Source organism: Netta rufina (genome assembly GCF_964035555.1).
Source record: "Netta rufina genome assembly, chromosome: 13".
NCBI lineage: Eukaryota > Metazoa > Chordata > Aves > Anseriformes > Anatidae > Netta > Netta rufina.
Genome location: NC_140136.1, coordinates 2,425,954 through 2,453,002, shown reverse-complemented (window position 1 = coordinate 2,453,002; position 27,049 = coordinate 2,425,954). Strand labels below are relative to the sequence as shown.

Genomic DNA, 27,049 nt, shown 5'->3' with positions numbered 1-27,049 from the left:
AACTGCTTCCCTAGGCCACAAGCTGGCCAACACAAGCACCCTCCCTGGCCGTTTCTGCTTACGTCTCTCGTTCTCCTCGGCGCTGTCTGAGCTCTCTTCCCTCGTCTGGATCCCCATGGGGCTGGAAGAAGAGCTGGAGTACTCGGACGAGCTGCCTTCCCGGGGCAGCGGGTGGGCTGGCTGATCCACGTCCACCCGCAGCTCTGCGGATAAAGCGGGCGTGAGCGATCAGGGAATGCAAACAAAAATGGTGAGTCCTGCTTGGCACGACCCGGTTACAACTGTCCCACAACACCAGCTAACATATAAAGGTGCTCAAGATTTACAGAGAGACAGGCACTGGCTACAAAGCAGGAGTCTGGAGGTGTTAGCCATCGCTGACTAGTAGCTAGCCATTCACATGGAAGCCACAGAGAGACAAATAATTTTTCTTGCACTCCACATACACAGGAATTGCACCTTTTGATTGCTCCCTGTTAAACCAACGGCCTTTTGGAAGACGAAGCTTACGACAGGTTGGTGGAGAAGCGGGAAGAGGATGAGCTTGCTCTTGTACAAGGATGTATCGAGCCCTGCGAGCACAGCACTGTGCTCTGCTCCTTTCTTACCTGCAGCATGGTTGCCACGAATACTCTGGATAGGCCCAACGTGCGTGGTAGGGGGGACCCTCGCCACACCGCTGCTGGTAACTGAAGGAGGTGTTGTGGGGTTTAGGCACCGCTTCTCCGATTTTTCTCTGTAGGGCGACAGAAAAATGTATGAAGACACAAAAACTGACTAAAACACATCAACAGACCAATCAGTTTCTGAATGAAACCGAAGCAGGCAAAGCCCATTAAATAATCTCAAGAAATTATGCTCATTTCACGTGGAAACATTTGGCAATTATATCAACCTTGAACTCAGCTGCTTGCCAGCAGTTACTTCAGCCTTTCTGTCATCTGATTATAATGCTAAGGCTTTCATTTGTTTAAGGTAGAACATCACAAAATGGTGACTACATTTTATCACATGTTTTGTAGGCATGTCCCAGACACAGCCAGGCACACCAAAACCAAAGAAAAGCCAAATGTGATTCAAACCTCTAATGTTGCGAACACCAGAAAATCTAAGACTAGTGAAAAATGCTGTGTAGGAGCTTTGATAAATGGGCATGGATTTGGATTTTGAATTGCTTTTTAAGTAACTGCAGCAGCTTCAGAACAAACATTTCCCTCTAAGCAGAGATATCAAAAACACGGACAATTTCTTCCATCAGTTTCCCCAAGTTGCTGGTAGTATTTCACAGAGCACTGCCTTTCTTTGTATAACCTTCACGACATAAAACAACTGCTGTGCTCATAAAACTGCAACAGCCCTGCCTTTGTCCCAGAAGCGTGTTAGAAGCCCGAATTCTCCAGGCATTCATCTGGCAACGTGCAGCCCCGCTCCAGCAGGCAGCAGAGTCCTGAGCGCCTGCAGCTGCCACAGCTGGCGCGGGTCACTGCAGGACACCGAGAAAGCTCTTGAAGTAGCTGTGCTTCATCCCAGCTGACTGGGAGCCAAAAAATTGTCAGGTCTTAGCAAGAAAAAATCCTGCTGGGCATCCTGATTTTCTGTGTACGTGTCATCTGGCAACTCCACCTGAACCTGCGAAGTCGACAGCCTGGAGACTTGCCTTCCTGATTCCCTCCCACCCTATGAGGACGCTTCGTTATATCAGCTATTTATTAAAAACAAGACCAAAAAGTACTGAAGAGAGGTTTATGTTCCCAGTAAGTTTGCCTGTCTTTGTCTCTAGTAGCAGCAGCCCAATAAAAAATACTGAATCTCCCTCCCACAGGCACGGCTTTGTGTATACCGTCACGGCTGCAGTACTGTTACTAAGAAATATTTATGCACAAATCATTAAATCTGACAAAACATGAGAGGGTTCCATGGGCACAAAGACTTGATAATTACTCGCAGGGAAGAAATGGCAGAGAAAGCAAACAACTGAGCAGAGAAACTGAGGGGAAGGGAAAGAAACAGAGCTGAAATCCTGAAGGTGAGAAGGGCGTCGGGCTGTTCTGTGATCCTAAGTTCAGCTTAGACTATATACAGTCTTCCACCTTCCACTGACATGATTTTGCTCTGAGCTCATAAGACTTTCTAAGGCATGGTTCAAATGGAACTCGACTAAATATAAAATGTGGTTTGTGCATCTGCTTTACAGTATCTGTTAGAGAAAATTTAAAAAATCCTGTGTAACTGCATGTATCTTTTGTAAATTATTTCAAAAATGTTCCCCTCCTTAAAGAGCTGTCACCATGCATATCTGTTACAGTTGGGTTGCCATGGCCTCTTAAAATGGAATTTACAAATTCTTTATGTTTGGTTATCCTTATACAACCCTGATCAGGCAACAGTAGAACAGTGAGTATAAAATATGGTCTAGTAAACCTCTGCTTCAAGAGCTTTTCAAGCAACTATCGCTACTGCAGATTAAGGGAAAAAAATCATTATCCATATTTACAGGTGGGAATCCTGGTAGATTTATGGTCTGGAAGAAAAGGCCATTGTAAAACTTTTATTGGATAACTTATGACCTTAATAAAACAATTTTTTCCTCACTTACTTTTCCAACTCTAGCTGGGTCTTGAGCTTCTTCTTTGCTCCCATAGTGAGCGATTCAAACTTATTCAGATCTTCCTCTGTAAGACTCAAAAACTTGGAAAGAAAAACATGTGGTTAGTTTTACAGCCTGAAATATTCTTATTTACAATTTTCAGTAATCATCAATTCTGAAAAGCAGCTTTAAAGCCATTTATAATATATGTTAATTCAAGGAAACTCAAGTCCAGTTTTAAATTATAGAATCAGTATAGAATAAAAGTGTGGGGGACTTGAATGAAAGAAAGAACATCTGTAGGTTAAATTTAATTAGGTATGTGCTTATAGTAACTATTCACTATAAAGACAAAGCAATGTGCATACTTATGAAAATAGAACTTTGTGCTATATATGAGTTTAAGGATCTAGTTCTCTTAAAAATCACTCTAGTTTTCCCAGTTATGTCAGTTAAAACAGAAATCGACGTGCAATCATCTCGTTGTTTTATCTGAAAATACACTCTGAACTTAATTTTATAATAAAATATATAGAATAAATCAATATATACATTTATGATATAAATAAAAATTAAAGCCAGCAAAGTAGGCATAATTATATATGCTTTCATTTAAACAGGAAAATGCCAGCACACTAAAATATCCATAGTTTTCCTATTTGATTGAAGAAAAACGCACAGTATATATCCCTTCACATAATGAAGAACATCAAACCAGAAAACTCTGGTAAGAGATTATAGTTAAATACACACACCATACTATAACCTTCACAAAGCTCTCCCAATTTAGACCTGACTCAACCTAAGCACTTTGTCCACCGGAGGGCGTTCAAGGCTAAAATACAGTAAGAGGACATGAATCTTAAACAGCCCTTACAGCTGGAGCTGGATAAATACTGTAACAGTACTTGTAACTGTTCAGTTGAAATCCAGCAGACATTAGGATCTTTCAGGAGTCTTACTATGCAAATAAATAAACGTTTATTTTTCCAAAAGATTTTTGACGAAAAAAACTAAGCATTCACTTGCAGGTACACACCCACATCAATATTCATGTCAGAAGTCTCTCTGGATTTATTTTGAAAAAGAACGATAACCAAATATTTTTGGGAAAAAAAAACAACAGTGAAGAAGCAGAAAAAACACACAAAAAACAACAGATTTTTGTTACTGCACATCAAAGGGATGAACAGGGAGCCAAAGCAGAGCCCCTAAGTCAGCACGCAATTGGATCTTCAAGCATTCAATAAAGAATTCTGAAATACAGCAGCTGTCTAACATCCCAGGCCCTGGGCACCACGCCGATCAAAAATAGGAAGAAGGATTTCATCACAATATGACTGCTTCGAGAGACTGCAAACCTTCACAGCGTTTGCTGGTAACTGCTGTGATTCTCAACACAGATGTTTGCTGCCTCTCCTTCCACACTACAGCATGTAAGTTAAAAGCTGATTCCCTTTTCTTACCCAACACACAGCCCTACCTTTTCCATCGTGAGCTGTTTGAAGACAGGATAGTATTTGTGCAACCGCAGTTTCCTGAGCCAGTCTAAGATCCCGTTTTGTTCCTGTGTCTGAGGGGTCTGCGGACTGGAAGACATTAACATGGGTGAAGAGGAGTCCATCTGGTTGCGATAGGCCAGTGATGAGCCAGTACCTCCTGAATGGGAACAGTGGGGTAGTGCAACGGGGGCAGCAGCTGGGTGCTGGACATGATTCTGAGAAGACTGAATGCCAGCCACGCCACATACAGGTCTGCAAAACACAAACAGAATTTGATTTAGCACACTGAATCTTCGTTCAGCTACTTTGGCAATATAAATCTACCACTTGCAAGAGTTCTGGTACAACCTGTGCTGTTCGATCCAAGTCAAAGGTTTGTAACTATGCTGTACAACAGCAGAATAAAAGCCGTGAAGTCTATCGCAAACATTAAAAGCTTAGCACATTTCCTTCCATAATCCTAAATGGTACATGTTCTACCACCTCTCTGTGACTTAAAAAAAAAAAAAAGGTCTACAAAGAATGGCCATGGTTCAGCTTTGACAAATCTAATATATGGAATTGTTTTTTTTTTAACATGTGGATGTGGCTAAATAACCCACAATGCTGGCTCCTTGACGTGTTCTCTGTTTTTTGTTGAAGAAAATGAAAATTGCCTCTTAAAAGAATGAGTAGGGTTCTGAGTTTCCTAACAAAAGGCTAGAATATTTCTCTTCCTCTTTTCCCAAGTCTGACTTGGAAGAGGTCACTCTCCTTTCTCCCTCTGGCAGACAAACTGCTATACAAGGAAACGTTTAAATGTGCTGTAGACAGAGATGCTCTACTCTCCCTTTGCCCACAAATATTCACGCTAGGGATGACCAGATCTGTGCCTACAATTCAACAATCATCACTCCCTTTAAATACATAATTGAGACCAATATGACTTACATAGTAAGCAGCAGATCACAGAAAAGCCATCCATCATTGCAGCTCAACGTTGAAGTGCTGATGCCAATTATTAGTTTAAAACATTCTCAGAAACACTGCTTAGAATGTGTTTGTAGATTGAACTGCCAGCAGGAATCCTGCAATCATCTGATCTAATCTCTCAGGTAATGCCGGCCAAAAGGCTTCTCTACGTTTGTCTTTGAACACATTCTTAAGATGAGATAGCCACTGCTGATTTCAAAACTCTTTTGGGCTGACCACACGCTAAGGATAGAATTTCTGACAGTCTTCTACAGCTGACTATAAAAGCTCAAATAAATCTCCAAGGGAAGACAAATAATTACTAATAGAACAGGTTTTTACAACTAAACAGAATGAACATAGTCAAAATAAACATTTCACCTTCCAGATGTTCCCAGCGTAGTTCCTACTTTATAAAGGGAGGGGTTGCCAGGATCTAAAAACAAGGAATCGAAGTTAAAAATAATATCGAGTTATGAAATGCATATCAGTAAAAAAATAAAAATAAAATAAAATCTTTTTTTAAAACTTACTTGAACTCTGAAGTTGCTGTGAAGGAGATGAAGTGCTGAAAAACTTTCTAACGTGGTCGTTTTTCACCACATGGGAAGGTAATGGTGCCAAATACCTGCACGTTCATCAAAAACAAATAAAACCCCGTTTTGTTATAATTAATTTACAGCTGTGTATTTAATCTTATGACATGCACATGAAATTTTGAAATTGATGCTAAGGAACATAAAAGCCCTTTCAAATTAACGTGAAATTCTGTCTCAAAGCAGCCTTGGAACACACACAGATCCTCATCCTTAAAACTTCTTACACCCATGTCACCGTTTTGTGTTTCTTTCCCTCTGTTTAATGTTTCAGTCAAATATGCTTAATTTAGAATTACATCTGACTGGAACACTCAACACACATTTCTAAGTACAAACGTGAAAATTTCCTTTCAAAAACCTGAAACCAAAGACCAGAAAATATAGACGTATCTACGGTTATTTAATTTTCTCCTCCTCGAAATAAACAGCAGATGTAGATTCTGGCAGTGCAGAGGAAAAAGGCTCTAAAACTTATGTCACATTTTCCCTGGGATTGCTGTGCTTCTTCAGGGGAGAAAAAAAAGGCAGTTTCCCAAAACTTTGTAATGTATGAAGTGTCTTCTGTCAACGTGACTAGCTTTCTTATTGTTATGCAAGCTTGATTGTCTTTTTCCAAGCCCTCCATAGATTTGCAAATGTATAAAGAGGTGTCAAAATAGAGATCATTTTGACTGTACTTTGGATTTCTCATTTTTAAAGCCTTTGAGTAAAAAATTAATTCAACTATAGACACATGAATGTGCTTTCCACCTTGAAAAATCCCAGTTCCTTTCTGAATCTTTCAAATATGCAGCACTGAGCAAAACAGCTTCTTTTTCTGCTCCACAGACAGCCGTTGCTGTGTAAACGCAGATTGCTGCTCTATTAACCTAGATTTGTAGAGACTGTTGCTAGCTAAACAGCAGCAGCAGCAACATGCTTTCCCTCTTACCCTACCAAATTCTCCTCGGTAGGCTGTGATTCTCGAAGCGCGGAGGGGATTGTTTGAAATGTGAACGCTGTTTGCCATGAAAAATAATCTAGGCATGCACCTGCTGGCTCTCACTAGAAAAAAATAGCCACTGGGGCTCTACCCATGGTGGACAAAAGTCTGTCTGGATGTAGGAAAATAGGTGTTCAGCAGAAGCTCTAAGAAAAGTTAATTAGTATTTTAATATGTCATCTAATATTTATTATAGGTAAAGACAGTTGTAGCTGCAAATACCTTCAGCCCTTTGAATTCTCCTAGCAAAACTATTTCAGGATTTTAGAAAGAGAGAACCAATGTGAACTGCCACAGATGGTGATCTTTAAAATGGTGTTTTAGATTAGATAATAGCCAGGTGATTTGTGGTAATGTACCAAGGTACCATGTAGGGCTTTGGAAATTTCTGTTAATGACTTCCAACAATTTAACGGCCATTACAAATATACACAAGGCATTTTATAAAAGCATATCTACCTTTCTGAAACAGAAGAAAAACAAACACAACAACAATCTCAAACATTGGTAAATCATCAAGAAATAACGTTTAAGATCAGGCCCGAATTTCTTCAGAGTAATTCAGAATATAAACGTAATATATCTATATTCTTTCTTCCATTTGGTGAAAAAAGGCCATGTATCAAGATGAAAACCAAACAAAGCAGCATACCTAAGGTCCGATTCCAGGTCCATGTGGTTCCGTTCTAGGTAAAATGAATCTGGACCAGCTAGGCAAGGAATGAATTTCTCCAAGTTTTCATCTGGATATAGCTGAGACAGCTAAAGGTGGAGGATATTAAAAATAGTAAGTGAAAAGAAGACTCATTACTCAGATGAGATACAAGGCACAGCAATTTAGAAGTCAAACGTTTTATGGCATTCAACTTATCTGTATTATTTCAGCACATTTTCGAAAATGTCTCTGAATTAAATTACACATTCAGACAAAACATCGCTTCGTTTCAAAGCGTTGCTCGTATCGCCTTTACCTTTGAAATAAATTCAGTCACTTCAGTGGATGATTTGGTTACCAACGTCACTGAAGAATCAGACCACAGGACCTGGAGGAGTAAAAAGCATCCAGTTTAGTAACTAGCAGTCAGGGATTTCAGTCTGCTTTCAGAAGATCCCTAACGGGCATCAGATGACTGCCACAGGCTGCAAGAAACATCCCTGTTGCTGTGACATCAGCGAGGAAAAACTTTCTGTGCACAAGTAACTATTACTCAGTCCTCCCTCGCTGCCCAAGGCGCGCTGTTATTACACTTAACAACTACTCTGAATTCTTAAAAAAGCACTTTGGAGTTTACACAGCCCCGGCACGCTGCAGACATCCAGCATTAAAACAGACTGCTCGCTAATGGAACTTTTTTTCCTTGTGATGGTTACAGAAAACAGCTGCTCTGGGCGAGCTGATGGGCAACACGAGCAACTCCTCACAACAGTGCCTACCTACAGCTAACCTACTCCATATCCTATGAAGAATTGAAGGTGGCAGCAAACCATCCTGCTGCCAAAAAGCAAAACTTTTAGCACGAAACCTGGAGTTACCTAGCTATGCTTTTCGGACAGCACCATTTTGTACAAGCCCTAGCAAAAGGAAGCAGTTTGGTATCTCTTCCTGTAGGCTCCCTGCGTTAAATCATCACATTCTTCAATGCAGAGGCATTTATTGGGTGGTGGGTTATTAATACGAGCCAAAATTTGGGGCTTTTTGGCACGAAGACGGTCGGATGCAAGTGGCCAGCATTGCTAGCAAACTAGCAAGCCCCCTCAAGCATAAGATCCCCAATTCAAAGGGTTTGGCAGGTACTCGAGTCTTCAGCAGCTACATATGGGAAGAAGCTGGGTTTATGTGTTTGAGAAGCAGGAAGCCATCTTCTCACATGACGCTAGTCTCAATGACAACTGAAAACATACACACAGTTTTTCCAGCCTCCAGAATGCAGCCAAAAAGACTGGTGAGAGGATTTCAAAATAGATTACATAATGGAGGAATTTCCTCTCTGCAGAGCTGTTACACAAAAGTAAAGAAAAAAGAAAAGAAGAAAGAAAACTTGAGCAGTTTCTGGTTTTGCAAAGCCTTTTCTCCTCATTTTTTTAAGGTTTGCGATGAATTAATACCTTTTTAAGATTGGTGAGAAGCTTCAGGAAATACAGGAGATATTTCTCTTTCCTTCTAGTTTTGTAAAAACCTGACATTTGTTAGAAGTGGTGTTTTGCTATCTTGTTATAACTTCCAATACTTACAAAACAATAACATGAGCTGTAAATCCAGGGAACAACAGCAACGCCAAGAAAGGCTGAAAACTGCTCTATCTATTGACCTTCTGGTCCCAAGCTCCTCAACAAAACATTTAGCAGTTAGGTTTCTAACCAAGCAAAGAGCAATTTATTAGCTCAGCCAAACTATGGACGGCTCTTTGAGTTACAAGCCGTCGAGTGAAATGTTGTCACCGATAAAAGTCATTTCTGGTATTTATAGAAGAATTTATGATAGGAAAAGACGTTCCACAAAATACGAGTACGCAACTGGAGTCCAGACGACGATATCGTTCAGAAGGATGTTAAAAAAAATCAAAAACCCTTTCTAATATTGATGACACTTGGACCAGTCACAGTCATTATCCCTGAATTGAGACAAGCAGAGGTTAATGCTGTCAACATCACACGAAGACGCCAAACGGGCGCTCTGGCTTGGGTCTCAGTTTGAAAGAAACTTTTCTTTTTAGTGAAAGTTGTAGATAATTGAAATTCTACTGTCCTTTTTCTTTCAGGTTTTCCCTTTCTCACCAACTGTTTGGCTTTGATGCCTCATTAAGTAAGCCAAAGACATTTTCTGGGCTTTGCGTTCTGAATTTTGGAATACGTTCTTCAGACTGGAGGGGACAAAAGCATTTTGTCATTCTTTCTTGACAGCTCTCTGCTACGAACACAGGGTTTCACTGAATGAAATCATAGGCCCACAGGAACCGTGAGCAACGACTGAAGCCCCAAAAGCTGCGTCAAAAAGGGGAAAAGCCACTTCTCCTAGCAGCCTGTGGCTAACCACTCTCATTCCAGCAGAACTATTCTCATTTCCAGTCTGAATTCGTCTGGCTTCAATTTTCAGACAACAGTTCCTGTTATGCTTTTTTTTTTTTTTTCTCTGCTACATTAACAACTCCTTTACCATAAAATATTTTCTTTCCTTTAAAAACACTCTTCTATGATGCTCAAGTCATCTTTCGGTGGAATTCTTTAAGTCTCTCGCTGCATGGCATTTTCCTCAAGCCTTGAATAATTTCCATAGCTATTTTCTGTACTCTACAACACCCCTTTTAAAACCAGCAACGTCTGAAACATATGCCACAGTCTCACACTCCTCTCGCTGCTGAATACGGAGATAAATGGTCATTCTGCCTCTTTTCCCATACCCGCACAACTGCCCTGAGTGCCTGACTTCTCTCGTTTGTCCAGATTAAGACTCACATTCTTGTTAGCTTCTGCATTCCAGGACAGAGATACCATTTTCTGCAAGTGTGGTGTGATTTTTTCCTAAAAATATACATTTGCCACAACTGGCTGCATTAGAGTGATTTATTTCTTTGCCTGTGTCCCACTTACCAGTCAATCTCTGTGACATCTACATATGCTAATCAACAGCAATTTACGACTACTTACAAATCACTGATTAAAAAAAAATGACTAAGCACCTATCCTTGAGGACCAATTTCTGGGATCTAACAATGTTTGAGAATTGCTTTAACTCCTTTTTAAGTGTTATCCTCCCTTCTTTCGAAGGAAAAAAAAAAATAAAAAATCACAAAAACAATCAGCAGAACTTACCTCAAAGGAATATTCAACATTTCTCTCATTCTTCTTGTGTGCCAGTCCCTTTAGCTCCACTTTTTCAACACTCACTGCGGAAAAGCAAAGAGATAAGAAGGATGAGGAGGATGTTTTTAGCTGCATGCAGAAGGGATTATTCGAGCTAGGGCCAGAACTCGGCTGGCGGCAGTGCTTCAGGTGCAGATAGGGAAGGTGATACCCATTGAACCTGCTTTCCATTCCAGCTTTAGAAAGGCTTAATTTCCACCACCACCCAAACAATAGACCAAGTGCAAAGCTCTTCATTTCCTCCTGGCTGTATGACAGCACTCGCTGGCACGCCACCAGACCCGACACAAGGGGATGGGTTTGTCTGAGCAACGTCACGTAGCAAACAGCATCCCGCTACGGGGAACCTGACGCATGGCCGGCGAAAACCGTGTTTTCAGGGGCTGGTTTTACAAGTTTAGTGCTTTTTTATTGCTCCGTTGACATCAGGGCTCCTCCTTGAGTGCAGGTTGACGGGAAACTTCGGCCTCAATTATTGCTATTTGTGGAAGTTGTAAGCAAAACCAGGATCTTCCAGAGGGCAGGGCTGCACAGCCCAGACCCCGCTGCCTCCATCTCCACGTGTGTGCAGCCTTTACAGACACAGCCCTCGGCGTCAGGTCTTTGAAATGCCACCTCCTTGCAGCCTCTCGTTTCCCACACATATCAAAGCTCTCACCATGCTAACCATTATCAAGGTTATTTTACTGCCTTTCTGCTGCTCCTGTAATTCCTCCTGTCTCGTGCCTGCACCCGTGGGGATACACATATTATTATTATTTTTTTTTCATAAAATCTCAATTGCATCGGCTTAAAAATTCAAAAGCAATTAGACAAAACCAGTCACAGGAACGTTAGCTGCCAACAACAGGTGCCGGGAGGGCCGCACGCTGTGCGCGTTACATTTCCACGCAGCAGTTCAAAGGAGCGAAAGCCAGAGCCTGACATTTTGTTTCTGGGGAACTACAATCGACAACGTTTTTACTTGTTTTCAAGACTATTTATACATTATGTCACCTGTATGACTCAGAGGTGCGTTTATCACATATATCTTCCTCTTCCCTGATAACATAAGCAGCCTACTCCCAAGGCCAAGGCGCTCCATCTCCAACCCGGGGCTCGATTTTCCTCCCCATGAAATAATCCCAAGGCTTTAACTTGTCCATTTAAACTTTTTTGTTGTGTTTTGTCATTTAAAAACGTTACCACCTAGCTCTTGGCTGTTTAACTGACCTCCTCTTTGAATTTTATTTATTTGCAGTTAAAATCTTTAGAACTACCAAGTTTTAAATAGATGTGCAGATGTTTATGCTGCTCTTTGATACCCAGAATTAGCACTCCCTTTAGGATCCTCAGCCATTCCTTCTTCATCTAATTCCCAATTACAATGACACAAATCCCTATGCTTGCGAAGAAGGCAATTTACTACTTACTACTTTCTCCTCTATCTTATCCTTTTTGTTGAGATTTGCTCCCCTTAAAGCTTTCAGTGGATTCCTCTGGCGCTTCCGAGCTGCTTTCACAGTACTACCACGCTGTTACACGGGAACACGTCTGTGGCATGCCAGATACTGATGAGCTATCTGGATAGCACGGAGATTTAAGCATGCACATAGTTCAGAGGTTTTCCTGCAATTTTAAGAAAAATCTACACCTTAATATACTGATTTAAGAGAATTCAGGGCACCCTTAATTGTGATGTTAAATATATCAGTTAAAATATAGAAAATATCGATTGGAATATGCATTTTGGGGTTATAATTAAAGAGAAATGGTAGGGTGGATGTTGTGTGGGGTATCGCCATGCTGCTGGTGAAACTGCTGAAGGATGAGCAAGGAAATGAAACGTCAAAAGACTGGCATCAACTGCAGCAAAGTATGCTTTGGAGTAGGACAAAGAAAGCCAGGAAGGTGGCAAACGTTACTCAGCATTTGCCAGTTACAGTAAATCCAGCGTTGCTTTATTGAAACTTTTTTATTATTTGTATTTTCTACATTTTCCAAACACCATCTCTTTTATCTATTCATTACTCCTCTACAGTAATTCAAGCAACGCAGGATTACCTCCCAATATAAAATGGAGCTATTTCTGGTTTACTCTGTGGGTTAATAACAAACTTTAACTCAACTCCTAGATTTTGTTGTGCTGATGGTTACGTGACCTCTGCGTGCTAAAGTTCTGCCTGAGCTTACCCAGTTAATATCATCTGCTGCAGTGAGTTTATCCTCTGGAAAATGATTGCAATTAGCAAGGTGAAGCATTAGGTACACGTTTCTGCAGTGACCCTGCACTGAATCTTGTACGATGAGGTCTGCTCCAGAGCATGAAATGTAGTTCATTGTGCAGCTGCAACGTGCTGCTAGGGACAATTGTCCAAACTGTTTCTAATGACCTGCAAAAATGCCCCAAGTAGCTAATGATACAAAATGTATAATTAGTCTTATAATCAAGTTTTTGCTTAATTTGTTATCGGATGTTTTTGTTATGTGGGCTCTTGAATTATTATTTTATTATTATTTAACTGGTGGTTGATTTTATTAAATAGCCTTTCTAAACTTACCATGCAGCTTAACTTTATTCAGAACAATCAATCACACAAAACTCAGGAAGAAAAAGCTGCCATGTACCCAGCAGGAGCCGGTGGATTTTAAATTTGCTGTCTAACAAATTGTCTAAAAATGGAAAAAAAAAAAAAAAAAAAAAAAAAGAAACATTTTTACTGTATTCATTTCAAAACCATGGGAAACTGTGCAAAGAGCTGACTCTACCCAATGTCACTGTGAATGATTCCACGACCAGAAAAACCAAAGAGAATTCAGGACCCAAAAGGCTGGTGTATTTTCAGGATGCTGAATTCAGCAAGGCTCAAGCTTCCCCATCCAAGGTATAAAAAACCAGTCGATATGTCTATTTCAGGAGATAGCCAGGGCAAGCATGTTTGCACTACCTTAAATCCAAGCTTCTGGTCTGGAAATAATCACTGGGAACTCATTCATGAGTACCATGGGTACACATCAGGTGTTGGGCATGGGGCAGGAACCAGCCAGAGCAGCTTGGAAGGGTGTCTACTGTCATGCTAGGGGATCTGTGGGAGGCATACTTTCCTTTTTGTCTGCTCCTTTCTTCCAGCACTTCCCTGTAAAATGAGCTAACAGAAGTGCTTGTGTGCGTGTGGACGCATCTCACCCACTGCTAGGCTTTCTGACCTGCTCGAGGAAGGGGGCACAGAAGACTTTGTGATGGAGCTATATCCATAATTATCCGGGAAACTACAACAGGCACACAAAACAGATTTGGATGAAGTCACAAATGAAACACAAAAGGGATAAAAAAAAAGACAAAGGAGGTTTGCAGGAGGTGCAGGAGGGGCTCCCATCGAGGCTGTGGCTGCGTACAACTTCTGTGGTCTCATTCAGAAGAGCGCAGAGTACGGGGACATACCCACACAGCCCTTCCCACATACTCACAGTTACTCAAAATCTAATTTTGAACGACACAAACCTTTGTCTTTTCCTGAACTCTGCTTTGAAAGGGCAGCCGACAGAATGAAACATCTTCATTCTCTAGCAGAGATTTACTGCAATCAAATTTCCTCGGGCGTTTGGGGGGAGATTGTTTTACTTTGCTACTTTCCTCTGAACACAGATGAGAAATGTTCTTCGTGTGGCTACCAACTGCACCCAGAATTGCATCAGTTATTGAAGCTTGCATTCGAAATGCTATCGCCGAGGCCAAAGCAAATACTGCTCTGCGATTAAGTCCACATCCTTTACACTTGGTTACGATGCAGTGGGAATCATGTCACACAGCCAGGTCCTGCCAGCACAGCTGTTAACACAGCCAGGGAGATAAGACAGGAGCTTCCCAGCTCACGAGGGCTCACAGGGTGGTCACAAATCTGGAAGCCCAGGACCCGAGGAGATGCTGTATTGCCATGCTCCAGTTTCTACCACACCACAGCCTGCAAGAGAAAAGATCTCTGCCACCAGCTCCCAGCCACATCTTGAGGAGCCCTCCAGAATTGTGAGCACGCCGTTGCTGGTTGAGGTATGCTACTGATTGTCAGTGCAAACAGGCTAAGCAGCAGCACACAATTTGGATTAATTGGGTCCCAAGGAAGTTAAAACGAACGTCAGCATCGCAACCTCCCCTTCCCAGCTCATCCAGTTTGAGACTGGAGCAATACAGGGCTGGAGCAGACCGAGGGGGTACATAGCCCACCATTTCTCAGGCTCTTACTCTACGTGTGTACCCACATACTCCAACTTTGTATGCTAACACACAACGAAATGGAGGTAAACTACAAGCCAGTTTATAAAAGCTCAGCTTAGATCTTAACGGCAGCTCCTCCACGGTATGGGTATGATTCCCAAGTCTTCTTTCTACCTTTCCAAAGGGTACTTTTCCCTTGTACCACACGTTCCAGGTGAAATATTTAGTTCTGTTTTCCTGAGACTTTTACCCACTTGGCTGCAGGTTAGTGCACCGTCACCTGATCGGCTGAATGCTCCCACGAAGGCAGAAATCCAGCCGCCTCCTTCCCCCTGCAGACCCCGTACCAAACCTCAGCTTCAGGACTCCAGTCCCTGCTGGCCTCTCTCTCTGCGAGGGTGATCTCAGCCCTTCTCCTCCCCAGGCAGCAGCTACACCAAGGGGAAAGGGATTCAGGCGCTGTAGGATTAGCCGGGCACTCCTAGCGGGTCAAGGACAGCACAAAGCAGGCAGTGGATGTGGGCAAGAGCTGGGAAGATGTGAGCTTAGAAGTCACCTTGGTAGTCCTTTGTAGGGATATTCCATTGTAGGGGTGTTGTTACCTGTACCACCCTTTTTAAACTTCTGGAGAATGCCACTTAATTGGTAAAAGGACCAGACAGATTGTCTCAATCCAGACTAAGAATGTGTGTTCCACCCCAAAAATGAAATAAATTCAACAGAATTTAAATCAACGGGTGTTGATTTAAAGCTAACTCATTTTAATATCCAGTATTTTAGCACTAACCCCAGCACGCCAGGATGAGTAACTGGGTTAAAGACATCGAAACCCCTAAGAAGACTTTACTACACTCTGCAAGCGATTTCTCTTCCGTACATAAACAGCTCCTTGTTTTCCTTTACTAAATCACTGCATGTAGGTTGAGTTCACGCAGTGCAAAGGTAAGCATTGTTCTCTGGAATTCAGATGGTAAAATTTAACTGTCAAGAGACCAGGTTGAGCCCAGGCAGCTCTCAAAATACGATACTTAAAAAAAAAAAAAAAAAAAAAAAGTCTACCAAATCAAACAGGAAAAAATCATAAATAACCTACATGTTGTGTTATATAGGCAGCCAAGTAGCTAATCCTAACTGGTGCTTCTGCACCTACAGATTTATTTTCATTGATGAAGTTCTCTTATGGAAAGAAGCAAAAAAAAACCATAAACAACCCACTGAATTTTTGCTGAAAAGTTCTATCTAAAACCAACAACTAGTAAAATTCATTCTACATCCTTATTTATACAGAAGTGGTAACCAAAAATGCAACACCAAGAGTTTCACATGCCATCTCCTCTTGTTTTTCGAAAATAAAGCAATGCCTCTGAAAGCAGAGTTACTCAAGTTACTGTTGCTCATGAGACAAAGTAATCCCAAGTGACTCCACAAAAACTCGGATCTAAAACCCACGAAGCTGCCTTACCCAATCCACAAAGCCACCAGTATTTACTCTCATACATACACGGGCAAAAGCGAGGGGAAAGCAGGGGAAAGAGCTGAGCTGTTTGCTCGTTGCACAACATTTCTGGCAACGAGGCAGACGAAACGAGGTGATACAACTGATCGATTGAATGGGAGCTGAGAAACTGCTCACAAGTATCAGCGTAAGAGGGCATTTTCTCTGCTTTTTCCCTGAAAGCTTCCTGCCTTTGCAGATCTGATCTTTTGGAAAGCTTTTTTGTCTAGGCTGTGATGGAGTAGGAAAAAACTAAGATACATTCTGCCTCTCACCAGCAAATCCATTGATCGTCTTCTGCAACAAGCACGCAAGACTAAGCTTCCTAATCAACTAAATGCATTTTATTTCACTTACCTCCTACCTCTCAGCGCTTAAATTATGCATTAAGTACAATGCTGCAGGCCCAAAGAGCACCTGCGGAATCAAACGTTAGATTTTCAAAGCACATATAGAAACTGCTGGCCCCAGTCTGTAAGATGAACAGCAAGCTGGAATTGGGGAGAAGGGAGCAAAGTAACCCAGGTGTTGGCCAGCATCGTTCTGCTATTTGTGTGCCCCAGAACTCCACGTTGGGTCAGTCTCATGTTTATTTAACACAAGCCCTTTCAACAAATTGGAGTACTACAGCTTGAAATGGTTCTGTCCTTAAAGGTGAGGAAGAGCTGGTGTTGTAGATCTGTCTGAAACGTCTCCAGAGGAAGGCTGAAGGAAGGGAGGGTGTCCTGGAGGGACACCTCAGCTTTTGGGCTGGGACCTAGCTGGCTGTGAATCACCAGGCACTAAGAGGATGACACAGAAACCATTCAGCCTGAACTTTGGTCTGTTCAGCAGCCAGCAAGAGCACACCTTGCACCGCTTCATGACACATTAACTATCCCTCTTAAGACATCCAATCTGCATCAAAACATTGATGGGCCAGAGTGCAAATCACGCAGCGAGGAGATGCAAAGCAAGGTCTGTACTTACAGCTGCTCTGCTCCCGGGGAGGGAAAGGCCATGAAGAGGCAGGTTATACGCTGTGTTCTTCAAATGCAAGTACATTAAACAATTAAAAAGCGTCAAGAGTTGAATTTAACTTAAGTGACAGGCGCACATCACTCAGCTTGTCTATTTATAGCTATACCAGGGGGAACACTGCTGCCATCTGAGAGCATCGAGACCCGCTCCGAGTATTCCTTGGAAGTGAGGGAAGACATAAGGAAACGAGTGCTTCTCTTCGAAGAATGATCTTTACTATTTCTAGAAAAAAATCAAATGTGGAAAAGGGTGAAGCAATTCTCCGCAGTTAACTACCCTGATCTGTCACGTAGGATCAACCTTTCGTTATCATTTTTGCAATGAGAGACATGAGGCATCTCGCTCTCAGAACTCATCAGTGTTGTTTATTAAGAGGTTAGCCTGTTCCCACATAATGCAGCAGTTAGGGATTAAGAAAACATCATCTGAAGAGATATAATAGGGACACTTCAGGGATCCCAAAGCCTTTATGCAAGCATAAAGCCCCTTCTTACTGAGAAAGATCTAAATCGAACCATCCGTTACATCCAGTTTACATCCCTTCTCCAAAAGGATGCTGAAGACCTGTGGCTGATATGAAAGCACAACAAGGTTTTTATTTTGTCCCAGACTAGGTACCTCCAAGCTTCTGTGAAGTCTGAGCTGTCCAGAAAATCAAAGGCTATCCCAGCAAGACCAGTGCATTTACAGTACTGACACCTAGCAATGACCACAGCAATGCAGACATCATTGAAAACACTACTGAAAGTCACACCTTTCCTTCAGACTTCTACTACAAGGCCTCCCTGGATATCATTACCTGGGAGAACTGCTTCAGCAGATAAACACCAAGCCATAATGCTTTCTTCAAGCTGAACTTGGGATAAATATAGTTTCATCAACAGCATTTAATCTAAACAATCTCACAGTAAGCTGATGAGCATGGAGCAGCAACACATTCCTTGCTCACTTTGATAATGTCTTGTGAACCTGGGTTAATTTTTTTTTATTTTTTAATCAGGAAAAGTAGATAGAAAGAGCCTCTGCAGAGCAGGGAAGTACCCCCTGGAGTGGTAGGAACAAGCCTAATCTGGATGCTCTGAGTTTAAGCACCCCAACCGGAGCAGTCATTGTGATTATCACCAAGCTAGTCATACGCAGCATCCTGCAGGAATTAATTCTGCCTCGGTAACGAATTCAGAGGAGACAGGACCAATTAGCATCACAGCTTTCATTTAGCAGAACAAAGGAGTGAATATTTAGCAAGGAACCAGGAGGGGCCTCTCCCTTTCCCCATCCCCAGCACCTGAGGCTGATGGAGCAAGGTCCAGCAGCGGCCAGCAATTAGGAAGCACAGTACATCCCTCACTGCTCCTTACACTTCCACTTGTTGGTCCTTACTTTTAAGATCAGCATTTTGTGATTCCTTATCAGTCAGGATGAGCTTTCCCTCTAAGACGGGTGGTTTTGTGACAAGGAGGAAAAAGAACACCGAAATTTAAGGTCCAGCAGACTTCTTAGGACCCAATTCAGCCTCGTAACAGGGCTCACCACCTGTTTTTCTGCTGGTATTCCCCAAAACTAGGAGTAAAAGAACAGTCAGCAGCTTTTCCATGACGTCTGCTTAAAAAGAGTCAGAGCAGAAGTCAAAACAGAAGTTTTGCTAGCTTCGAGGCAAGTCTTCTGGGTGGCTGCTGCCCATACAAACGTGGACAGGACGGTGTTGGAAATCAAAGCTTTATGGACAGAACAAAAGGATTGTAACAGCAGCTGTGTCACACAGGGACATTAAGTGGAAGAAATGCTCTTCAAACTGGCATTTATTTATAAGAAAGGAGGCTTCTTCCAACATAAAGAGTATTAAATATCAAAACCAACAAACTTATAACACAAGTTTAAGCGATAAGTCACTTTACTGCAATATAAAGACTGGGGACTATGAACTGTAATATTCCACAGGAAATAATTACACAGCTTTTTTTTAAGAAAATCAAGAACATTAGCTTGCATTTGGCAGCACTGAGGAAGCATAATACACTGCGACTGTACAGCTCACCCCCAAACTAGTAGTTTTCATGTTACTGCTATTTCCTCAATTTGGCTTCTTTAACTTGCCAGCTAAGGAACCTTATGTTTCTCCCAAAAAAGGACAGACTAAAAAAAAAATATCTGTATATCTTCGCTTTTAAATTTTTAATTGACTTCATGCATTGTTTTGGGTATTGCTGAATGATAACTGTCAGCACTTCAGCTGGCCACAAAAGCCAATCAACCTAAAGAATGGTTTCGCAACTTCACTGGATTGAAAAGCTTAAATAAAACAAAAAGCTGTCTGCACTGCAGGCTGGAGAAGACTCCCATCTGGACAGGAAAATGCAAAGCCCAGAAGAATCAGCCAGCTGCTTTCGGAATCGAGATGCAGCTTCAGACACTAATTTGAAGGTTTTTCTTACCAAGTCCTTTAGGCCAAGAGCGCTAACTTTTGTATTGCTGCTGCTGAACTGTCTGCCACGGACACCGGGTTGAAAACCGCCTTACACGATGCTTTTCTTCTTTTCTAACGCCAGAAAGGACTTTTAAGGAATAAATTATTCAGGAAAGGCTGCTGTATTGGCCATATTTGTGTAACAGCTCTGCTGCCTTACTAAATCTGAACGCCAACGCATGGCACTAGGCAGGTGCTGTTCCTTGAAACACACACTTCCCAGGGACATGCTGTTGAAATATATATAATAGAGCTCTGGACAGGAAGAGAGCTATGATGCAGAGACAAAAAAAGGCTGTAAGAGTGACATTAAGGCCAGTTTAGCAATAGGTAAAATGTATTCTGTAATTTGGTTTTGAACGAGTAGCTCTAAAAGTGAAGGTGCATCTCCTTACGACAGGCAGAGCATATCCAGAAGGAATCCTTAACTACATTTTTTTAATGCCATGGAAACACCCCGGCATTTCCAGATACAAATTTAGGTAAGCACTGAAGGCTTGGAGGTATCCTGCAGCAAATTTGGAGGCAGTCGTCACCATGCCTGAGACGAAGCATGCGCTCAGATTTTGTTGCTTGACGGGTGGAAGACTGCTTATTTTCAAAGAGCTCCAGGTTTTAATTTGTAAAACCTCCTTACTGCCTAATTCCTCGAGCTGGTAAACTCTACATGTAACTGCATCTGATTAACTACTTTCATACAACCGAGAGAAGCACGTGCAAGTTACGGATCCCTTTACTTCAAAATCTGGCCCAGTGACTCATCCTCTCCAATGTACCCGGAGTAGATTCGCAGAGGAATGTGCGGCTCATTTGGAGGAGTACATCTGCAAAAGTGACCATAAGCACAAACGCTGGGCTTGGAGGCAGCTTCGGTAACCACCAGCATATATTCTTCTATAGGCAATTAAAATAAACAGGCTGCCTATATCTAATTATGTAGTCCACGCTAGTAAAAATATCTCCGCAATCAAGAGAGACGTTCAACCTTGCATATAAATATTTTTACTTACTGGATAAATAATACGCAGTTGTATATTTAGTCTGGTTTTATCTGACCAACTGATTATTTTATATGCTGTTCTTTAAGAGATTGCTTTTAAACAAATCTTGGCTTTGTTTCTAATTTTTTAAAAGGAGTTTAATTCACCCCAGAGAAGTGTCATGCTGGTTTATTCTTCCCTAGAAATGATTTTCTCCAGCAGCTGGTTCACTGAAGCCCCCCAAACTCAGGACAAGCCAGATATTTCTGAGCTGAATGTTTTATTTGTCTACAATGATGCAAAGATGGTTTTCCATGGAAAAACATTTTTGGTGTTGCAGAAAACCCCTTCCCTACTCAGTTTGTACTAAAATCCCAAAACCCAGGCTTCACCAACTCCCAAACACCACCAGAGGAAACAAAACTAACACAGCTGAAGCCTTTGAAGTTCGTCCGTCTACACAGACCAGATGCATGCTGAGCTTAGAAAGGGAAAGGAAACCAGATGGGGAAAAACCATGACACATTCAGGTAGTCAGCACGGCTGGGAATCTTTCTGAGCTGGCATTTGCTTTGAAGTTTTGAGCCAGGTCCTAAATACAGATGGACAAATTGAGCCTCACGCCAACGCACCAGACCCACCAGAGAATAAAACAAGAAGATGCCATCTAATAACACAAGATGCCATCTTGGAGCAACCTCAGCTGATGACAAACCATCGGGGGGGAAAAGAAGAGAATGGGAGCAAAGAGGGGAGCCGTGAGGAGGTGTTAAGATCCCTACTACACATTATTTTCTTCATCTCACACCATTTTGTTATTTATTTAAATACGTTTCTGTTATTTATTTAAATACGTGTCATATTTTAATTACAATCTATCATTATTCTTTCTTAGGGACCCACTCCCTACTGCATACCAGCTGTAATCAGGCACAACTGCATCCGATGAGGATTTCCCCAGCAAGGTTTCGAGCTTAAAAATCAGCAAGTCGGGACCTGATCATTATTATTATTTTTTTTCTCATTACATATCCTACGCATTTTTTCCTACAGGTCTGTGGGCTGCAGGGTGTAACCATATATCCAGCAGAGCCCCTGTCAGTGGGATTCCAGCAGAGCAGCTGCTCAGCCAGCATGCCCTGGCTTGAAGGGCAATCTGGTGATAAAGCACCAGGACGCCGGGATCAGATGGCCGGCTGCTCCAACCTTTGCCGAACGATTTCGGCTCCGTCCACGCCGCAGAAGGCTGCGTTTCAAACCGGGACGCAAATACAGGCGGGGAGTTTTATGGGGGAACACAGCTGCTCCAGCCCCGTAAACAGGCACGTGCTCCCTTCTGCATTTTTGAAGGCAGCATCTGTATCTCGAAACTCATGACTGAGGCTGCAATAACAAGCACGAGCAGCAAGGACAAAGTAATTTGATATTGGCTTCATTTTTTGCTGTTGTTTTCTCAAAGAATTACAGGACAAAAACCATGTTAACAGCGCTAAAAACCCTGTTAGCATACTATGTAAAAACACCAGAGCAAGGGGCTGATCTGGAAGAGGCAGAGCCCTGAGTACACGCAGTCTTGCCAAGAGCCACACAAATGCATTCAAGTGCTAAGTTCGGTGAGAAAAATACCCCTCTGCACAACCACTTTGGAGAGGTTCTCCTTTTGCTGGCAATTACGTCCTTGTACATTTTCAGGTCTCTGGTCCTAGGCTTTAATATTCTGCTTTCCTTTCACTCTGGTACAACACATTGTTCCTTCGTTTTGGATCCCAGACAGGGTCTGACCAGCGATTCAAAGACAGAATAAAGTTCTAATTCAGCATTTAGGCTTATTTTGAGATACAAAAACAATTGTGTAATACTTGTACAGTAACACATCTATGAAGCAAATACAAAAGGGAAGAGAAGACCAAAGAAGATTTTTATTAGTATTTGCCAAGCCAGTGAGAATGCACAGGAACTGAAGCAGAAAGAACAGAAACAAAACCCCCAACCACTGAAATCCTCAACATCTTGAAGCTGCGACTCTCCAACGCTTGCCACGAGGTTTTTCAATTTGAAGAACCGAAGGAAACAAAACACAGTTCGTGTTGTAGCTGCCTGCCATCTTGCACTATCGCAGGGTATCTAGCAAATCCTGGAACTGTTTCACAGCAGGGAAAGGAGGGAAGGAACACAGACTCTGACCTCTCCAAGCCACTAATACTTACTCCATACCTATGTTTTCGCAGACCAAATTCACCTATGCCACAGGAGTGTTTGCTTTGTGAGCACGAAACCCAACCGTACCTCTGCTCGAATGCTGCCCATTGAATAATTCATCCCCGCAAGTGGAAGACACAATGGAGAAGCTGCTAAGGCACTGTCGTGCTTCGTGCCATTTCCCTTCAGCTGTGTATATTAATGATGTAATTTTAGCAGGGCTACCCCTTTGAGTTACTGTTAAAAATAGCAGCTGCGCCATACGCTGATGAAATGCATCCACTCTCGGCGGTGCAGTAACGCAGTGAGTCCGCTGCTTCTTTCCAGAGATAAGAGAACAAGTCAGGAAAAAAAATAAAAGAAGCATTAACCTTTTGGCTTCGCATTTCCTCGCACCAAAGAAACGCAATTTACTTTAATTAAAACCTTTGTTTTGCATGGTTTCAACCTGTGATTACCCAGCATAAAAGAACAAGAGAAAACGGAATCCGAAGTGCAATCTGACAAAGCATCTCAGCAATGCCAAAGCTGACCATTTGTCTCCTCTGCTCCTGGTGTGACACAGTAACAGATACACCATATGGATGGGAGCCACGGCTCCCCTAATCCCAGGAATGCATCCTGCAGCACTGGCACCAAATGCTCAAGGAAAGCACAAGATGCCCTGCAGCACACGGCTCCGGGACGGAGTGACCCCACAGTTCTCCTCGTTTCCACTATCTTCAATCCCTAAAGGAGATCTTATTCTCAAATTCCTTCTTTGCCATCAACCCACACACGACTCTAGATGCCTTTGCTACCCATACAGCTGTCAAATCTTTTAAGCCAGGTGTCAATATCTGGCGCTGCTCTGGCATTTTTCAACAGATGCACTTTGTGAAAAGCCTGCATTGAACCGAGGAACCCAATTTCAGGCCACCCCAACACCCAGAATTGCACTGTTTTGATTGTTTTCAGCTTTATTCTTTCTTGTTTCTCTCGAAAACAAACCAAATGTCAGTATCACAATTTTTTCATTTGTTTACCAGTCAATGGAGACTTGAGTTGAAGGCATATTTAAGAAACAAATATTTAAGGACTCAAGCAAAACAACGGGGAGGAACTTGTTTGAATCTACAAAGCATGGCCAGAGAACCTGTCTGACCACACAAAAAAACAAAGCCAAGTGTTTTCTCCCAGAAAAATTCCTCTTGCACAGGAATCCCCAAAGGCCTCGGGGATTCAACTCTTGAGTTTGAAGCTACAGTCTAAAAAAAAAATCACCCGCTGTCTCCTGACCTATGAAGCTGGTAGCCAAAGTGCAGAACTCTGATTTTTTTTTAAAAAAAAAAAAAAAAAAACACAGCCAGTTTCTTCCCCTTGCTGCCCATGTCCTTCAGCTACCATTTGCAAAAGGTCTCTCCCTAGCTCGAGTATTACATTAGTTGTTTCTTTCCTGCAGTCCATCTGTTCCCTCATGCCAAGTACTAAATGTGAGAAATCATGATCACTTCTATGAAAATACAGTGTTGTCATGTACAAAATAAGGTCACTTTCATATGAAAGGGAACGGAAGCAGAGCAGAGAAATATTTGCAGTAATAGCAGAGGAAGCAAAGAAAATTGCTGGCAAAGTAAACAACTTAGTGAAATGTTCTCATCCTTCCTTTCCACCCACCTTCTCGCTTTCAAACCAGACCAGTGTGTCACGTCACTGCTCCGTACCAAGGAGAACGAACGCATCTCCTCCTGGGACTTGCTGCCCTGCCTGAAACCAGGATTTATTGTTTCCAGTTCCCCATACCACCGACTTCTGGAACGTTATCTCAAGTCCTGCAGTATCTGCTCTCTTTTCCTTGCAGTGGTGGCAGATTCCTCCGAAAATTGCCAGCCTCCCACATCCGCAGAAGAATGCTCCAGCACGAGAGCTCTAATGCTGATAGCAAAAGACAAGAAACCTCTGAAAATTGAAGTTCCTATGCATTTTCAGTTCTGGACTCAAAAATCTGTGAGTTAACATCTCTAATTTGTATATGTACGTACCTCTAAAGCCTCCAGCTACCTGTTGATAGAACATTGTTATTCAGATATTTGTACACCGATGAGAGAAAAAAATAGGCAAGAAGACTGCTTTCCAAGAATGCAGGTGAATCATTACTATTTTCTCCTCTGAATCGATTGATTTGATTGAATTTGATCCAGTTTAGTTTAGGGAAAACGTAAACCTAGAATAATCAAGCCAATTATTTTTAATTCTTGTATCGCTGTTTAACACAGCAGCTGAATAAGTGAACTCAATCAGACATTTCCAGATGTTAAAGGGTGGTAACTTCTAAAGAGCTGCGACGAACAGCTGAGCATTTCTGAGCATTTCACACATCCCTTGCTCAGTCTTCAAGTGGCACAGACAAACGTCTTCTCCCAGAGAGCTCCTTGCCATGAGATGGCAGCAGGAATTGCCAGGAAACCAGACCCAGCAGTTATGCTCACTTTTGTCTTCTTTAAGTCCTACATGACTCGTTTATTCCCCACCTCACAATAAGTTTTGAAATTTCAATCCCCTGACACATCCTGCTATGGGGAAAGGGAGGCAACAAGGAAGACAGATACTGACTCCAGCCTCTAGGGTGCAAAAGTTAACTTATTAACAGTTAACAGCATAAATTTAGCAGGTCCAAGCACAGCCCCAGGAGTTCAGAGCCCTGCTCCCAGCTCTGTCGCAGCCACAGGGTGAGCTCCTTCACTTGGCCCTGCCTCTGAAGGTTTTTGGTGGGTTTTTGTGCCTGCCTGCCTGCCTGAGAGGCACACAACTACAAAGGCACAATCACCAAAAGCTTATGACGAAACGCAATATTCTTTTATTTTTTTTTTTAGACTAAATTAAAACATGATTATTTCCTTTATTCCAAAGTCAAACCTCCAAACTTCGTCGAACTCCAACAGCAGAAGAGCAAGCTGCAAGATTTATGCAGCCATCTTCAGGCAGCGGGGAAAAATATGCAACAGCTAAACTTGTTTTTTTCCCCAAGTACACTAATCCTTGGGCTTGACTGCTAGAATTAACTCAAAATTCTTGATCCTCTAAACCAGTGTAGAGACAGAAGTCGGGGATGGGATGCCTTGCGTGTGCTCTAGCACCAACTACGTTGCTGTGGTTTAGAAATGGAGCTTGCTCTACCTCAACGATGAAACGAACACGGACATACACAAACAGGTGAAAAATTATATACAGTTGGTCCAGGGAGATTTTTCCTGAAGGATTACCATAGCCTAAATATTTCTATAAGCCCTACCCTACCAGTGGTTGACCCAGTATTGTTGGAGATGATGCATGCACTTAAAAATAGAACTGCCCAGCTACACAGCAGACAGAACAAAGCACTGCTAAGTCTGGACCCTGGACCAAAAGGATTTCAGGGCTTCCCCTACCCCAAATATCTTCATTCTGCCCCCAATAGGCTGAACAACTGGCGTCAAACATTTCTGGAGGAAAAGACTGTTGACTGTCATTTACTAAGAGCTCCTGCGGTTGAGTTTCTTGTGGAAAAGGGATGAGTCAAGGAAGTGGGAGACAAAGAGAATCAAATACATTTTGCTGAGGGAAATAAATTAGGTAGTAGAGGAGTTGTAAGAGGTTCTGGATTGCTTACACCACACGTCTCTGCCAACTATTTTAATTGAACAGTTTAGATAACACAGCTTGTTGCACCTAACAAGCAGCTTAACCTACCTGCAACTCACACCACCTGAGGTCAAGAGGATTAGTGCAAGCAAGCACACACTGTACATCACCAAATTAATCCCAAATTAGATCAATACATCAGCGAGATGCAATTTGGAGAAAGTTTGGTTTTCTCTCCTTTTAGCCATGTGCATTTATTCTAGCCCAGGTCACTGCTAAGGCTCTGCAGGATCCCTGATGTGGCCGGGGAGCACAACTTCAATTAAGTGAGAAGTCTTCCTGTGCTCAGCAGAACTCCTAAATGGAGGAGGGATTGGAGCACAGAGCCCACTGTACCCACTTCACATCTCAAAGCTCAACTCCTCCCCATCCCCAGAAAGCAGTTTGTGCCTATCATTAGATGCATGTGGCGCAAGAATTTTGATTCAGCTTCACTGTACAAGGATCGTGTTTCAACAGTTGCTTCATTTGAAAGCAGACTGGCTCGGAGACAATTCTGAGGTTTTGTGCGGCAACGGCAGAAAGGAAAGATAATTTAAACCGACAGGAAGCAAGAA

The 27,049-nt window shown here is 42.3% G+C and overlaps 1 protein-coding gene across 1 annotated transcript in view; it reads right to left on the bottom strand.

Moving 5' to 3' along the window:
- The window catches only part of ZCCHC14 (zinc finger CCHC-type containing 14), a gene marked incomplete at its 5' end in the record, with an annotated part of 51,828 nt that overhangs the window by 7,124 nt on the left and 17,655 nt on the right, over window positions 1-27,049 (bottom strand). The window contains 9 exons of the mRNA XM_084294701.1: window positions 63-203; window positions 609-736; window positions 2,597-2,688; window positions 4,071-4,341; window positions 5,422-5,476; window positions 5,574-5,668; window positions 7,274-7,383; window positions 7,593-7,664; window positions 10,432-10,505. Coding sequence (XP_084150827.1) covers window positions 63-203; window positions 609-736; window positions 2,597-2,688; window positions 4,071-4,341; window positions 5,422-5,476; window positions 5,574-5,668; window positions 7,274-7,383; window positions 7,593-7,664; window positions 10,432-10,505 — 1,038 coding nt within the window. The remainder of the gene's footprint in view (window positions 1-62; window positions 204-608; window positions 737-2,596; window positions 2,689-4,070; window positions 4,342-5,421; window positions 5,477-5,573; window positions 5,669-7,273; window positions 7,384-7,592; window positions 7,665-10,431; window positions 10,506-27,049) is intronic.